Source organism: Bradysia coprophila (assembly GCF_014529535.1).
Source record: "Bradysia coprophila strain Holo2 chromosome X unlocalized genomic scaffold, BU_Bcop_v1 contig_39, whole genome shotgun sequence".
NCBI classification, from domain to species: Eukaryota; Metazoa; Arthropoda; class Insecta; order Diptera; family Sciaridae; genus Bradysia; species Bradysia coprophila.
In genome coordinates this window covers 2,660,185-2,676,984 of record NW_023503329.1, presented here as the reverse complement: position 1 = coordinate 2,676,984, position 16,800 = coordinate 2,660,185, and the positions used below count along the sequence as shown (strand labels likewise).

General features: G+C 33.1%; 1 protein-coding gene across 6 annotated transcripts in view; it reads right to left on the bottom strand.

The window, feature by feature from the left end:
• Positions 1-6,756: 6,756 nt before the first annotated feature.
• Positions 6,757-16,800, bottom strand: part of LOC119069796 (cytoplasmic polyadenylation element-binding protein 2-like) — an 85,867-nt gene continuing 75,823 nt past the window's right edge. For all 6 annotated transcript variants that reach the window (XM_037173945.1, XM_037173944.1, XM_037173950.1 and 3 more), the window contains 6 exons: positions 15,582-15,767; positions 15,254-15,366; positions 9,057-9,267; positions 8,901-8,986; positions 8,617-8,823; positions 6,757-7,693 (listed from right to left, as the gene is read on the bottom strand). In XM_037173945.1, the coding sequence (XP_037029840.1) occupies positions 7,577-7,693; positions 8,617-8,823; positions 8,901-8,986; positions 9,057-9,267; positions 15,254-15,366; positions 15,582-15,767 (920 nt within the window). In that variant the 3' untranslated portion in view covers positions 6,757-7,576. The remainder of the gene's footprint in view (positions 7,694-8,616; positions 8,824-8,900; positions 8,987-9,056; positions 9,268-15,253; positions 15,367-15,581; positions 15,768-16,800) is intronic.

The following is a 16,800-nucleotide window of genomic DNA, read 5'->3' as shown; positions in this document are numbered from 1 at the left end:
AATTATAAAAATATAGGACGATTTTCAATTTTATTTACTTTTATATTGTTTTATTATTTTTATTTACTTTTCTTTTATTAAAAATTTACTATTTAACTTTTTTGCTTTATTAAAGTTCTTTCCATTTTCTTTTTTATTTTGTTAATTCTTTCGTCTCCTATTTTTTATTTTATTATTTTTTACTTTGTGTTTTAAGTACCAAAACTTGTAACTTCGACTTTTCTTCCGGTTTTTCTTCTTCTTCGTCATCATCTTGTTTTTTTTACATTTATTTTTCACTTCATCAATCGGTTTGTATTTTATTTTTCTAATCAGAAATGGTTCTAATGCATATCTACTACACAACAATCATACATGTGTAAACAATCGAAAACTATAAAAATATTTTTATCAAATTTTAAAAGTTCACAGTTCTATATGTTTACAATATTTTTTTTGTTTACATTTATTTATTCATTTAAAGAGATCGTTTATTTTATAATTTAAAAATTATCCGTTTTTTTTGTTTTGTTTTGTTGTAAATTTAAATTAGGTACGTCAAAATGAACAAAGATAAAATATTTTGTCTAATTTTTAAGAGATTTACAAAGAGACGTTATTCTTTCATACAAATCCAATGATTTTAGATGGGGATACTGAAAATACGCAAAATAGTAACAAAAAAATACTTCGAAGATAGAACAGAAATAATAAAATAATGTTTTTGCTGGGAACTGCTTTACAAGGTTTCCGTTTGGAAATGTCATGAATAGCCAAAGGTCAAAGGTTACTGTAAGACGATCTATACATAATTTGATTTTACGACAGGTCAATTACATGGTACCAAGACTGATTTGTTGCAAGAGATAAAACAAGTTATAAATTAGACTAATCATGCATAGACTGGTATTTCGAACGATAGAATGTAGTCTCCGAATTTTGATGATTTACAAATTCAAAAACTAATGTCGTTTTTTGTACCGGTCAAGAATCGTTCATTTTATGATCAAATTTCGACGACCGTAGCGAGTGACAACGGAAATTGTTATTTTTTACATAAGATTGTTGTCAACTGATCCGTGTTCTGTGTTTGACAGGTATTGCATTAAATGTGTTACTTTTACGGTTAGCATCAAGTCGCTCGAAATGTACTACAAGCGCTCGCGTACGTACATGTCTCGTTACATACTTCATGTAGCTGTAACATACTATCTCTTTTCTTAGTCTAGATTTCATGAACGTAGGGGAAAGTTTTATATAAATGTTTGCTACTTTCTATGGGTATACGGCAAGCAGTTTGTTTGTTGTGTCTGCATCGACAGTTAAGTAATTTTTTTTTTAACTAGATCACAAGAATAGTATTTGTGTAAAAATTCCTGGAATATGCGACACTTTGCGCTAATAACTCGATGCGATTCGGTGCACAAGGTCATGGTGCAAAACGTTACGTAGAGTTATATCAGTTATATACGTACCTACGTTGGAAGATTTATTTTATGTAATTTCGCGAGTGTAATTACATCAAAATCAACCATCCCAAACAGGAACGTATACAACTTTCCATGCAAAGGGACGACAGTTCGAGAAAAATGTTAAAAATTCACTACATTTTCGGTCCAGTGCATTTATAAGTAGTTTCTCCATGTATATAAAGTAATTGGTGAGTCGACTTATAATTTCCAACTATTAACCGTTTTAAAATAGCCGTCATGTCAAGGGGTAATCGTAAAATAAAAATAAAAGAAAAATTGTTTAACAAATTAATAAAATTATGTATTCTTTGTAACTCAAAATAAATTTTACAATAAAATCAACACAAAAAAAAAACTATTTTATAGGAATACAAAATGTATGAAAAGTAGAAAATTAACAAAAATACAAAGGCTAAAGTTAAATGATTAAAAAAAGTCCTAATTTTAATACAATAAAAGACATTCAATTCAAAAATACAAAATGATAATAATTCATTAAAAAATACGGTAAATCATTAAAAAATGGATTGAAACAAAAAACCGCTACAACTTTTATAGGTGAGCTCTAGCGAAAATAAAAATAAAAAATAGTAAACACACACAGTATCCTTCTAATACATCTTCATTTCATTGAATTTTTTTTTGTTTTGATTAATTAAATACTTTGACTAAAAATATTTTTTTTATTTAAAAAAAAAGAAGAAAAACAAAATTCAGAAACTTATACCATTTTTTTTTGTTTAGCAATATAAAAAACCGAATTTACAACTATTTACACACACATCATAAAAAATATATAAAAGTATAAACGATCTTTTTTGTTTATTGTAATTCTTTTTCTTTGTTTTTAAAATTTACATTTCTTTTAAATTTTCATATTTAAAAAAGAAAATAATTATAATTACTAAGTAGAATTAATTAATTAAAAAATTAAGAAAAATGAAAGTAGTGAATTAATTGCACGATATTTTGTTTTTCCTTTCGTTCTTTTGTATTTTAAAAAAATCTAGAAAAATAATATTTTAATGATTTTGTTGTTTATCATTAAATTCCGTTAATAGTATATTACTTCCGAGGTTCCAAGTTGTGTATTTGATAAGTGGGGTGTTACAGCCCGACCTGAAGGGGAGGGCTGTATTCCCCACTTGTCAAATAACAACTTGGAACCTCGTAAGTACAATGCTTTACGTGATTAGGCAATGTAAATGAAAATGAAACATGCCGTAACACGTAAATTCATTTAAATTGGATTCCGTCAGCTAATTTTCTTCTGTATCTTCAATTGAAATAAATTATGTTCGAAAAATTAAGATAAAAGTTACGCCATTTGGGCTGGGATTAATACTCGGGTGTCCTAAGGTAAGGTTGGACTTATTTCAGTTCAGCATTACCTGGACTTGATTTTGACCAAAGTCTAATTTTGACCTAACACTATTTTTTACCCGAATCTAATTTGGACCGGAAACCAGAATTTCTGGTGTCGTCTTCTTTTTATTTTAATTGTTTTGAGCGCCATTTGATTTACCGTCCAAGTGCGGTTTAAGGCAACTAGTAAACATTTGCCTGCATTTCTATTTCACATGAAAATATCCGAATCTTTTGAATATGACGCTTGTCTGAAATTGAAATCGATTGTTCGAAGGCGGTTTCAATTGCGTTGCACTGTCTTAAAATCTTGGATGCCCAAACGACGTACATTTTTTTATTACATCGAGAAATATGTCAAAAGTCAATGAATTTTCTATCAATTAAAATAGTGTCGTTAACACTTCGAATAGAAAAAAAAGTCGGAAGTAGAGATTGGTCCTGAAAGAATGACGATATTATCATCAAGTGACGCAGATATTCTTGCTCTCCTAAACGCTGCGAAAACCATATCCTAGCGAGTGTAACTCGATTTTTTTTACCAGTCTTCGCCCTCGGTACCAAAGCCAAAAGCTGTACATTCAGAAATTTTTCTTTTTTTGTTAATGAAAAATCCGTTGACTTCTCCATATTCCTCGATTTTACATGTTTTTACTTTAAACCAAACTCATTACAATGTATGATAAAAGGGATCACATTACTTCCAATAACTTGGTGACATTTTCACCGTTATAATTGCGACACAAACGGGGGTTGGATATAGCAACAAAACTGTTTTAAAGGTAAGTCCCGTTCCGCGGAAAGTTTAAAACGAATCAATTCCAAGTCACCAAATTGAGACTGGACCACAGGTGACTTTGTTATGACTCACAAGTCAACGCAGAAGTTCACGATTTGGTGACTTTGACGTAGGCAATTCGAATCACGGATGAGCAGACGGAGGAAAAGTTGCATATTTACAGATCGGTGAAGAAGAGATGACTAGAACATCCAGTAAAATCAAAATTGAATTAACAGAAAGAAAATTTTTGAATGTAGATGCAGGTTGGAGGTCGGGAGTAGAACACGAAACGGAGATCTTGTGTCCATATCTCCCGACTACAGAAGTGTAATTATCCCAAGACTAGTATGGACGAATCTTTAGTCCGTTTTTTTGTACTGCAGTGCGTAAAAATTAAATTTGAGTGTGCAAGTGTGAAGAGATATTTGGTGTGTATTGGCAAAGGCAACCATTTAAGCTTGGTCCGAAAGTAACTATTTTGCTGCGGGATGTCAAATGTTAACACCACAATCTTGCACTTGTACAAACATCAAGTTGATAATCTACGCTTTCTGTTACTATATCCATCCGAAAAATCACTCAAAACACATTTTCATCGGATTTTCAGCCATTTCATGTAAAGTTGTAAACGTACCTGTTTGGGACGGTTGATCTGAGACACTTTTCAACTCAATTGTCCAAAACAGGTACGTTAACTATTTTAACCCTGTCGCGCTCTTTGTCACTTTACGGTTAAGGATTACGACCTTACGAAGTGAGCGGTGTGAAAAGTAAAAGATTGCGACATTGGGTAAATCGAAAATAAGAACGGTGATAATGCAAACAAAAAATAAGATGTTCCGTAATGTAAGTAAATGTAAATGTGTGTATAGCGCAAGAAAACGTGATTAATTATATGTTTATACTTAACTTAAAACGTGAACTGGATTGTTTAAATCATCAGATTCATTTAAATACGAAAAATAACCGAAAGAAAATCTCTTTTTTTAATTCTAGTCCGCAAATAATTGTTTAAAAAAAAATATTTTAACAATTAAAGGGTTGTGTCTTCTGTACTTTTTTCATTTTTTCCGATTAAATTTTTTTTGTTGTTTTGTTGTTTTAATTTACAGCGAAAATACAAACTTCATAGTTTAAATTTTGGTTTTTTTTATGTAGTTAGGTAAGTTGTTATTTAAGAAAAAATTTAATTTAATTTTTATTTTTTCAAATATTTTTTTTTTGTTTTTTTTTAAATTTAATTATTATTTTGCTGATACATTAGTCGTAGTTTTTTTTTCTTGTTTTTAAATATTTTTTTATACTAATAAATCATTTTTCTGTCTGTTTATGCGCAGATTTTGAAAAATTGCTACTAATCATTACACGATTTTTGTATCATTTTCATGTTCACTTTTTTTGTTTAATTCTTATTAATGGTTTTTTTCCTTTTTGTTTATTTTTTGTATTAAGAAATTTGTCGCTAGGTAAAAATTTGTCTAATCTTTTTTTTCTTCTTTTTGTATCGCTATAATAACACAATTTTTTTAATGGTTTCTCTTTCTTTTCTTTTCTCCTTTGTGTAATAATAAATTTGACGAAGCGAGCGATCATGAACTAACATCTTTAAAGATAGAAAATAACCTAAATTTGCTAAAAAATTGATTTTTTTTAATTTTATTTAAATTTTTGTTTAATTATACTTACATTTGCACACTAAAACGAATTTCCGAAATAATGAAAAGGATGAAAGAATATTGTGAAAAGGATCTCGATTTCCTGCTTTTCTCACTCAAATTATCCTGGCAAAACACAAATTTATATTGAAGTTTGCGTACGCTTGGAGTGGAAGTGCGGGTTGACGTTTCGAAATTTCGAAATCTCCATATCTCCATTGACAACGAATTGTTTTAGTTCACCCATAGTCTCATAATGATTTCATTTTCTACACCATTTTACCTCTCCGTTAAACACATTTTTACGGTGAATCAATCCACGTAAATTGGTCAAGGAGGGCTAGGCGGAATGAAACATGTATGAGCACTGCACTCAATCGAGCACGAAAGAGGAAATCAAATACTGGAATTTTTTTCCAGGAAACGTGTTTTAGGATACCATAAAAAAGGTCATAAAAATCAATGGACTAGAAATTGTTTGTTTTTTTTGAGAAATTATAGACTTTCGATGGCGAACTCTGTCAACTCCAACACGACAATTCAAAAATATGTGATAGCGAATCGATCGTTACAAGTCACACCGTTCTCAAACTATTAATAGGTTTGTACAACGTGCATAGATCACTTCAAATTGGTACCTACATGTTCAGTTCCTAAATATCTGGTTCCTACAAATCGAGTCGTGTGATATATTTCAGTTAAAAAACCGAACTAGAAAACATCGTTTGGGGTACCAATTTAGTTGAGGTCCGATCAAAATTCTTTATGGTCCGATTAAGGCTGAATATGTGTGGAAAAATCATCTTAGAAGAGATGGAAACATAGTTGAACTGAATTATCCAAGTAATTCTCGCCAAGTAAAACTTAATAATGCGAGAAAATTGATTTGAAGCTACAGTTCAGAATCGGATGGGACCAGGACATATTTTCTAGAAATTTTTTTCCATTTTTATAAATTTTCTAGAATTTTTTAAATGCTTCTAGAATTGCTATAAAATGTCTATAAAATAGGCCCTGGATGTTCTTCGTTTCGTCGTGTTTACCAGCGATCCTTACATCTCTTTATCACATCGCTAAATGCAAACATTAATATAAATTTGTGATCAAGTCAAGCAGTAAGGAAAAAATGGAAATCTTAGTGAACCAGAGAACATTATTTGATGGTTTTCATCAGTTCACAATTGATAGGAGGGGAGAAGGAGAGTCTGTGGGATAGGAAATATCGATTTTTTCAAATTTAAATTTAATTTTTTTTTCGTTTTGATAAATTAACATGTAAGAATATAATTAATAATAAAAAATAGTCTAAATGATTAGCTAAAATTTACCAAAAAAATACGTCAAAAATTCAATGAAAATTGTTCTTTTTACAAGATTTGCTACTCTCAATCAAAAATTATCTTTAGAATTAATCTTCTTCTTTTTCATTTTCATCATAATTTTTCTTCTCTGTTTTGTTATCAGTTTTTAAAACTAAACGATTTTTCTTCTTTCTTATTATTTCTGTTTCTTTTTCTTCTTTTAAAATTAGAAGTTCGGTTTTTGATGCTTTTCAAACATCATTTTTCTTCCACGAGAATATCACAACAAAATGTTCCTTTTTTTGTATAAAAGAAATTAACGAGAAATTCAAAGTGAATCAAATTGATTTCCTTTTTACTTCTTTGTTTAAATGTTTGTTTGTTGAACGAAAAACAATAAATTGCACATGAATCGCGCGTGTGATCGCACACTACTTCCGGTCATATTTTTTTATTTAAATATATAAACACCCGGATAACATGAAAAAAAAAAACAAAACAAACAAAAAAAGAATGCGAGGGCGCGCGCACGCCTTATTTTGGATGATTATGAAAACCATTCCGATAAATATTAACTTCAAAAACCGTATTTCATCGAGAAAGTAAGATTATTACTTACAAAAAAAAAACTTAATTTTATAAGAAAAATCGGGAACAATTTTTCTTCTTCGCTAACATTTATACGAAAGAAAAACAAAAACACAAAACAAATTAACAAAAAAAAATTGATCGCCTCCATCTCCATCTTCAATCGAATAGAAATTGTTGTGGTGTGATGATGTGTTATTGATTTTTCTTTTTCCTTGTTTTGTTTTCCTTTTGAAATTAATTTTCAATTTTTTTTTTCGTTTTGGTTTTAGTTTTTTTTTTTTTTTTAATAAAAATTTGTATCTAGAAATTGTGTCTAGAAATTGTTTTATGGGTTTGGGTTTTTTTTCCTCGTAGCTGGTTTGTTTCTTGGTTGATTTTTCTTTTATCTTTTACCCATCAACTTGTTTTATTTAACGTCTCGTACAGTTGGCGTTAACACCAACGAAATGGTACTGCACGTGGCCGATCGGCACCCTCTTTGACCAATGGTTTGTGATATTCGCGACCCGGCCGAGAATGAATGGTCGTCCAACAGTGTTCACAATAGTACTGTGGAAATATTTTTTTGGAAAAATAGAAAATCATTTGTTAATGAGACATGTTATTGATTTAGGTTAACGGACTATTACTAAGGCCTCCGTGCACTTACGCCGTTTAGTTCTCCGTTAACTGGACAGTTTGTTTAAACAATGTAGAAAATGTGTAAATTTTCTTTGCTTGAACTCTCATTATTTAAATAAACTATCAAATGAACATAGAGCTAAACGACGTAAGAGCGCAGAGGCTTGTAGATCTATCAATAGAGCGAGTTTTCATCACTAAAGCAAGAAACACACTTCACTCGGTTTGCTCCCCAAGGCAAAACGGAGAGGTTTTTCTGGTACCTCCACACTAGAACCTAGAAAAGGTCACTCATCTGTTATCGACTAGACGACAAAAAGTGGCAATGAGATCGAGCTTAGTTTTGTCTTACATGCAAATTGATTGGTAAAACAAATGGCGTATCAGGCTTTGTATCAAACACTATAAAATAGTTAAACAATAGAAGTAACAGATTCAACTGTTACAAATATGTGAAATTTAGGTCTTCGAAGTGTTAAAAAGTGTTAAAAGGAATGTTTATTCATTGCGAAACGCTGGTAACTATACCGATCCTAATGTCGAAACTTCGGAAATAGTTTGAAGACAATTGAAGTAATTGGTTTGGTATTATCGACCAGTTTAATGCAGGAAACAGGAATTGAAAGCCACTTAACCGCTGATACGAATGAAAGACATCAACACTAAAGTTTCATTTTGAGATTTTCCATATCCCGTTTTCAAATGGAACGGACAAGATAAGTATGTGGTTGATGAACGACGGGTATGCGACCTTGTTTGTTAATACTGCGTTATAGTGGGAAAGCGGAAAACTTTGGTCTACCTAACAATATAAAGGAAAGTTCGAAGTAAATCGTGAACGAATACTGTACCTGCAAACATGTAACGTTTGCACAGAAGAAAGGTGCAAACTTGCCGCTACATCTTTGTCCCTGACATTCATCACACATTTGATCGTCCAAAACGTACGGTTTGACTTCTACGCGCTTGTCAATATCGCCATGTTGCAACTGAACGAAACGAGCTGAGATGGCCGCTATGTAACTTTGTTGATTGGAGAATGCAACGCGTCCAGCGCCCTTTTGTGTTCAATGAAAAAAATTTAGGGGAAAAAATTAGATTTTTCCTTCGTCAATTTTTGTGGTTTTGTTCTTACTTTTGGATACTTCAATTCTGGATCCGTGTCGATACCAGCATAACATACACCGCCGTATAAACGATTCATTATCATCGCCAGTTCAACTGTTGGATTCAAACAAAACATTCAAGTCAAACCAATCGAAACCGACAAATTTCGGTCGACAATACATACCAGCTTTCAGTGGCCGTGGAACGCCTCCAACGAAAACCGTTTTCCGTGGATCTAATGGCATCGAGGCATCTAACACAAAATCGGCATCGGATAAACGCCATGGTCTGATTTGAACGGGCTTGTCTTTAATGGTCGGTGACGATACGCACAGATACAATTTATCGTCGTCTGTGATGCAAGCTTCGATAAGCGACTGTACACTGCTCTCATCCTGAAAGAAAGCGAAATTCAAAGATTGATTACATTTACGGGTTGGACGTTTGGTTAAAATGTTCAACAAAGCAGAAAATTAACGAGGACGAACATGTCATGTAATGCTCACAACCCATACTCTCATGGATTCAATAGGCTCAGTTATTTATTCACCGTCTACACGCGACACAAAACGGCCAACGTTCCAGTATAACGTCACTTCAAAGAAGTCTAAATTTCGTTAAATCGTTAAATAATGGAGGGCCAGACCAACAGCTGTACCCAGTGTTTTTACTGTATTGACAGGATAACATTTCCTTTTATTTTTACTACATGACCAAACCATACGTACATCTTTTATCCCCGTGTTCGTGCTTTGACTACTCCTTGGTGTCGATGTCGAACTTGCTGTGTAGACGTGAGATAATCCTTACCATCATAACCATATATGTAAATATTCTGTTTGAAACGTAACGTAAGGCATATTAAAGCAGGTGAGCTCTTTTCGCCAAAGAGAATTAAATATTAGCAAACTGCCTAAGATTCGATGCGCTGGTACATTAACATTAGCAGAAGAACACAAATTCTGCTGGGTGATTTGAATGGAAAATGTGAGATCGAAATCATAATGAAATTTTGTAGCTCATTCTGTATCCCACTTTGTTCGACTTTGTTGTAAGTGGTCGGCATTACCCTAAATTTTTAAGTGGTCGCCATTCGGAAATCTGTTTAGCAGAGGACGTGTCGCTATGTTTAGATTTGTATGGGTTTCAACGAGGTCGAGAATTGCAAAAAAAAAATCTTGTGAGCGGTCTTCAATCGCATTTGGGTATCACTGTAGCACTGCTTCTAGCATTAGCATAGAAAATATTTGGAGGTTGATGGTATTAGAATTGGCTTTCTATTTCTTTATGTACATGCTTTCTTTCAGCAGCTCTCTAGCACCCTCATAGATGTTGTCAACCAAATTAGGAGACTATGCGGTTGCCTTGGCAGAACACATTCTAGTGTACGCTCTTACAATGTATCAAAATGTATAAAAAATACAATGGAGGCTTTGACATCTGACATTCGTGTGTTAATGCTAGAAGCAGTGTTATGGTCATGCAATATCACACTGACATATAATCTACATCTGCTCGCATGGACAAAATATTATTATTTAATTTGCCTAAAGTACGGTGTAGGTAGCTAGTGAAACTTTTCTCTTTTCTATTTTAAAACAACGGTTGAAAATGCTTTAGAAAGACTAACTTGAAGTCAACTGTTGCATTATTGAGTCATAATCCGAAAAACGAGAAGAAAAAACATGGAAAAATTCCATAAAAAATTCCAAAACGGGTAGGGTATAGTTATAAACTAAGAGAGTGCGATGTGATGATGGATAAAATATGCAGAAAAAAATTTAATTTTGTCGAAAAAATCCTTGAACCACTTGGAAAATCACGTGGATAACATTCGAATGGAGTTGCATGTGCGAGTGAGAAGTAAAAGAAAACTTTTTCGGTGAAAATTTGTCTAATCTGAGAATGAAATTCTGGGTAAAAAAAAAGTTCGACGAAAAAGAAATTATCTTCCAAGTTTCGTGTGTGTGTGCTTCTATCAACTTGGAAAAAGAAAAACTTGGGCCCCCGTTTCTATTTTTTTTAAACAAAAATTTAATTCCAACTTTACGATGAACTATACCCGATTTATGTTTCGTTTGTGAATTAATTTCTTGCATGGTTTACTTTACCCCAGTTGTCCCAGAAATTATATCAATTTTCATTTATATTTGACTTTCTTATATCGCTGCTTTGCGTTACACTTTTCAAGTGATTCCCCCTTTTCTCTTCGCTTTTGTTTGTTCTGTTTTTCTTTTCCCAGTGCAAAGATGTTAATTTCCAGTTTCAGTTTTTGAAAGATTTAAGCGAAAAATTATTCAAATATTTTCATAACATTTCAGTCACAGAGAGAACTCTGGGCAGGTCGTTTCATTAAAATATGAAAGTTATTTTTCATGTGGACAAATATAAGAAATTAGGTTCATAAATACAATATTTTCAACTTCATCGTCTGGCGCGTCGGTGTAACAAATCAAACACGTGAAATTGGTGAATAAAAATTCTTATGGCCGAATTCATCAGTCACTTTTTTGCTGCGATGAACTGTCGTCTCGTAAAATTGACCTCAAACTTGACTCCATTAGGGAAATTGTTGTAGCGGATCACAGAGATACTCACACTATATTCACATCCTTATGCACGAAGCGCACTACGCTCCGTTTACGCTATAACAATGGAAAGAGTTTACATTGTTATTTTGAAAACGGCGACTGCGAATTAGGCATGGGCGATAATGATAATGATTATCGATAATTATCAATTATCGATAATCGATCATTATCGACTTTCTTTATCGAAAATTATCAAAAAAATATCGATAATCGATAATTATTGATATTTTGATAATTATCAAGATATCGATAATTCGATACATCGATATTTCGGTCCGAAAATCCGATATTTATCGATATATTCCGATATATCGGTATATTATCATGAATTTTCGGATAAATATCAAAATATCGACATTTTGATAATTATCGAATTTCGATATTTTGATAATTATCGATAATTATTAAATTATCGATAACGATATGATTAATCGATTATCGATAATTTCTTTCGATTGATATTATCGATAATTTTACACGCCTCCCATCCCTACTGCGAATCAGTCTTTATTCCTCTTAGACTTTTATGATGGGAAAAGTGTTAAAAGAGAGTCTAAATTTTGACATATCACCCATTTTGCTCAGCTAAATTAACTAGTTTTTTTCCCCTGTTTTTACGCTGTATTGTTAACAGAGATGTATTTCGGCTCAGTTAAACCAAACTCATCTCGAAGGCAATGTCACATTAGGAGAAGATACAAAATTCACATTTCGAAAATTAGAACGTTGAATTTCGATTTATTTGCTTTCATAAATTTTTGACCTTTTTCTCGAGGGTAACTGATCTCGCTTCCTGACACTCTATAATATTGGAGATATTCATGAAGTTTTTGTCCTCAAGTCTTCAAACTTGACATTGCCCGGGAACAAAACAGCCATATTTTTGGCTGATATTCTATGAGTGATTCGTAATTATCGACAAAACAATGGATGTCATGGGTACATTAACTCACTACCTAAGAGTAATTATACCTTGAGAGGATATTTCCAACAAAATTACGTAAAATATGTGGTCCCAACATCAAATTCGAAATTTTTATTGGTATGTGTGTTTGCCCTCTTAATTAAGAGGGCAAATTGAACTATCAAAAGCGAACGCATACATGTATTGGTGTAAAATTATACGAAATGTGTATCTTATACAAACTGATGTTGGGACCACATTTCGTCGTACAAATTTCCTCTCTAGGTATAATTACTCTAAGCTCACTACAGTTCCAAAAAGATTTACATTTTTATTCGAAATGACTCGTAAAACAAAAGGCACAGTTTACCGATTTGACGCAGACTCTGAGTGCCACTTAATAAGGAAATTGAGATTTTTCTGTGACATATTGGGCCTTAGTATTTTTTATTATTATGTTCCACTTCCTGCATCAAACTTTCTGATTATAACAGATTCATTAAAATAAAACTAAAGTCGGAATTTTACCGCAACAAAATTTTTACCCAAACTCCGGTGGTTTCCAAATCAGGCCACACAGAGCCCCATTTTCTAAAAAAAAAGTTGAAAAGTTCATTTGGAACTTTGTTCCACCATGTATGTAGGCAGCGAGAAAAAAAAACTGGCTGCAAATTCGATGAGATTCTGGCATTTTACGAAAAACGAAAAACATTTGCTGTACGTACAGTCTCGAAACAGGCGTAGTATTAATATGGGGCTCCACCTTGGTACAGCATGTCTCTCATTCAAAATTCATCGTAATGTTTGGTGTTGTAATTGAAAGTGACGAGTTGATATGAAGACGAACAACTTCTTCATACGAAATCCCAGCGGAAATTGGAGATGGTGTTAAAAATTCACCAGCCGAATAGGAAATGGTAAAAGAAGTAGAACGAAAATGTTGTCTTGAACTTGTGTATTGGATTTAATTTAGTTCCGAATCCACCCGTGTAATATGTGTTGTGTGTTTCCTTTTTGTTTGTTGTGTGTTTGAAAATTTTAACAGCTATCTAGACATGGTTTTGGGATGGGTGGGCCTGGGCCCGTTGTATATATATGTATATATGGGAGTTCTAGAAATCGAATCAAGACCAACAAACATTCCACTTTTCGAAAATAATTTCTAAACAAGATTTTCAATTCCATTTTTTTGCTGTTCAACATTTTGCTTCCATATCTTTTTGCACTCATATTTTTATCTGAAGTATAAGCTTGTGACAGGACCGAATGAAAAATTCAATCTTGTTTGGCTCTTTTTTTCGATTTTTTTTATTTTTGCTTCCGAATATATAATTCCTGAACAACATAACCATACGATGGATACCTGTCGAAGCTGTATGTCGATCATAAAATATAATTGGAATCAGGTTATCGTTTCTAATATTTTTGAATCAATGCCAATATCATCTAACAGATAAATGTATGAAGAATGACAGAGTATAGAGAGAAAGAGAGATAGTATGAGGCAGGTATAGGTAAGAGGTGTAATGCGAAAATGAAAATATGGCATAGTTCATGTGTCTCACAAGATATATGTCGATTACTTACACAAACTATTCAGTTGAATTAAATTCGATTTCCGTCTTGCAAAATGGCATTTGCATAATTGAATAGGGAGTACCGTTGCATATATATAACACAGGACTGATTGATGAGTTATGAATATTTCAATAATGGAAGTAATTCGCCCATAGTGTCACAATGAATATAATGCAATGGGTAGATATTACATTGCGGCTACCAATAGCGTCACCAATGGGCAGTCAGTTCAATGGAAGTTCAATTTTAATGAACTTTCGACAAATACTGCATGAAATCATTAGATTGCCTTCGGAGGAATAAGATTGTTTCAATGTCTCGAATCATCGACAATATCAAAGTTTTCTTTAGGCCCATCACATCAATTCCCAGATTTTTTTAGTTACGCGGGAACACACAATTTTAATGCATAGAAATTCACCAAAATTGGATTCGTATGGTGTGGTGAATTTTTAGCATGGAACGTGTCCCCGCGTTTCATAATCTGCGTGACCTCCCACCAGAGTCTACAGCTTTGCTAAGAAGAAGTTTCAGTCGTACACTTTGATCAACTGACATTGAGACGCTCGACTAAATTAATTGCTTAATCCTTAACGTGCAAAAATGGAAGTTACTCTCGAAACAAAGATGCCATGATTTTCAATTCTTTGAATAATAGACCGATAGTCCATGTGTATACCCTTGCCTATCACGAATCATTACTGTGTCAACGTGTAGGTCTTGTGCAAAATGAGAAATGAAATTCTAAATAAACTGTTCTCCCTGACATAAAATCCAGGTTTAGACAAATCAACTTGTCAAGCACGGCAGCACTTTCAATGAAAACTTTATTTTTCAATTTCATTTCTCATTTGGTAACAATAGACTGTTATGATCAGAGCGAGAAAACCGAAGACTAGTTATTATAACTTGCCTTGGGGTACTTGTCAAAGTATTTGCTTCTCTTTCAACGTGATACGTTGAGAGCGAGAGGACAGAAGACCAGTTTATTTTAACTTGCCTTGGGGTACTTGTCGAAATATCTCTTTCATCATAACACTCTATGCTTACTGTCACTGCGTCACACCAATTTCTTTTTTTTTCATAATTATGATACTATTATGCTAAAATGTGGATATAGGATACCACGTCACTGCTCTCAGTACTCAAAAATAGGGCCGAAATTACCTTTTTTTAGGTTGACAAACAAAATAGGCAACAGAGCATGAGAGACGAGAAGTCACTTAATCACTGAAAAAGTAAGTGAACACACTTGCGACCCGTTCAAGAATAACAACACAAAAACAGACAAATAAATTGATGACTTACCTGAAACAGAAGGAACGCATATCCTTTGGGTGGAAAATATGACTTAGATTCAGCTTTGTGAGGCCAATCAACTACTAGTGGACCGAATCGACGGAACGATGAAGTAATTTCATCTAAAAAAAATAATAAAAATTTTGCTTAAAGATTCGTTGCGCACAAGAAGGTACTGGTGATATCAGAATTTGGAGAATTCAATCAATTCTCCTTTTTTTTAAATTGGCAACACCCAAATAGAACTATCGGACAAATGACGCGATACGAGGCTAATGCAATTACCTCTCTGTAGAACACAATATCTATAACAAAAATCACAAAAATTTTTACTGACCTTCATCGATATCAGGCGGCAGTCCACCGACGAAAACTTTCCTTGAGAATCGTTCGGTTACTTCCGAGCCGAGAGATTGTGGTGATGATCGTGCCGGCGATCCTAACGGAATTGCTGAACCATCTACATAGCCACCAGCTTCTTCCGAAATATGATCGTCCATTCCACCTCCATAGTACGGTTTGCCTGCGAAGGAGAGAAAAAAAATGGTCAGCATGTTCAGAAAACTTGGTTACTTTGCGGTCGCAAATTACGTAAATGTACAAAGTACGACGTGAACTGATAGGGATACATAATTCCACGTTATTGGATCCAACAAATCCACCAGATTTCCCGCAAAATAAATTGAATTTCTCCTCAATTTTGATAAAACGGAATATGAAAACGTCGCTTCCTACGATTCAAATGTATGTGTGGTGAAGTTAGCGTCACTGCACGCCAACTGTGATCAATTTTACAAAAATGACACTCGAGTCAGATCAGTCAGATGCGCACGACTACAGATGCATGTAAATATGGTATAAAAAATGTTTACATGCAATGATGTGTTGCGTCTCTATAAAATGTTGAAAGCAATTATACGAAATGTATAATTCAAAACAGCGAGAAAATTACAATTATTTTCTGTGATTTCATAAGACTTGTGATTTCCTACTAAAAAGGAACGACCAATTTTGGTTATTTTATTTCCGAGTGTTTGTAGGTGTACAGCTCATAATACGGCGGATGAGAAGATAAATAGTTAGTTCTGTATTTGAATCGTAAATGCGACAATTTTTTTTTTAATTCTTTCGAGATCCCAATCGAATGTTACGTTAAAAATTATTATCTTTGTATTGAAAATAATTATGTCTAAGTTGCAATAAAATTCTTGTCAGATAATGCCACGAAACAGTAAGCAGACCTATGCCTATGCCAACATAAAAAACTGACATTATATGCGAATTTTCGACAACTGCGTCGGTTCTTTCACCTGTTCTTGGAGTACGTTGATGATATGCCTTTTGGAACAAGCATTGACATATTAATGTAATGTCAATATAAGTTCGTTGATTCCAAAGAGTTCTACTCGATAGATGAATAGAAGTCGTTTCCTATAGGCGAGTACACAGTTTAGATGTCGATTTACAGTCATTTTTCCGCTATTTTTCACTAACTTTGTAATCAAGGTGCCGGCAGCAGGAAACCAGTAATTTTGATTTCTGTCACTGTTCCTTGT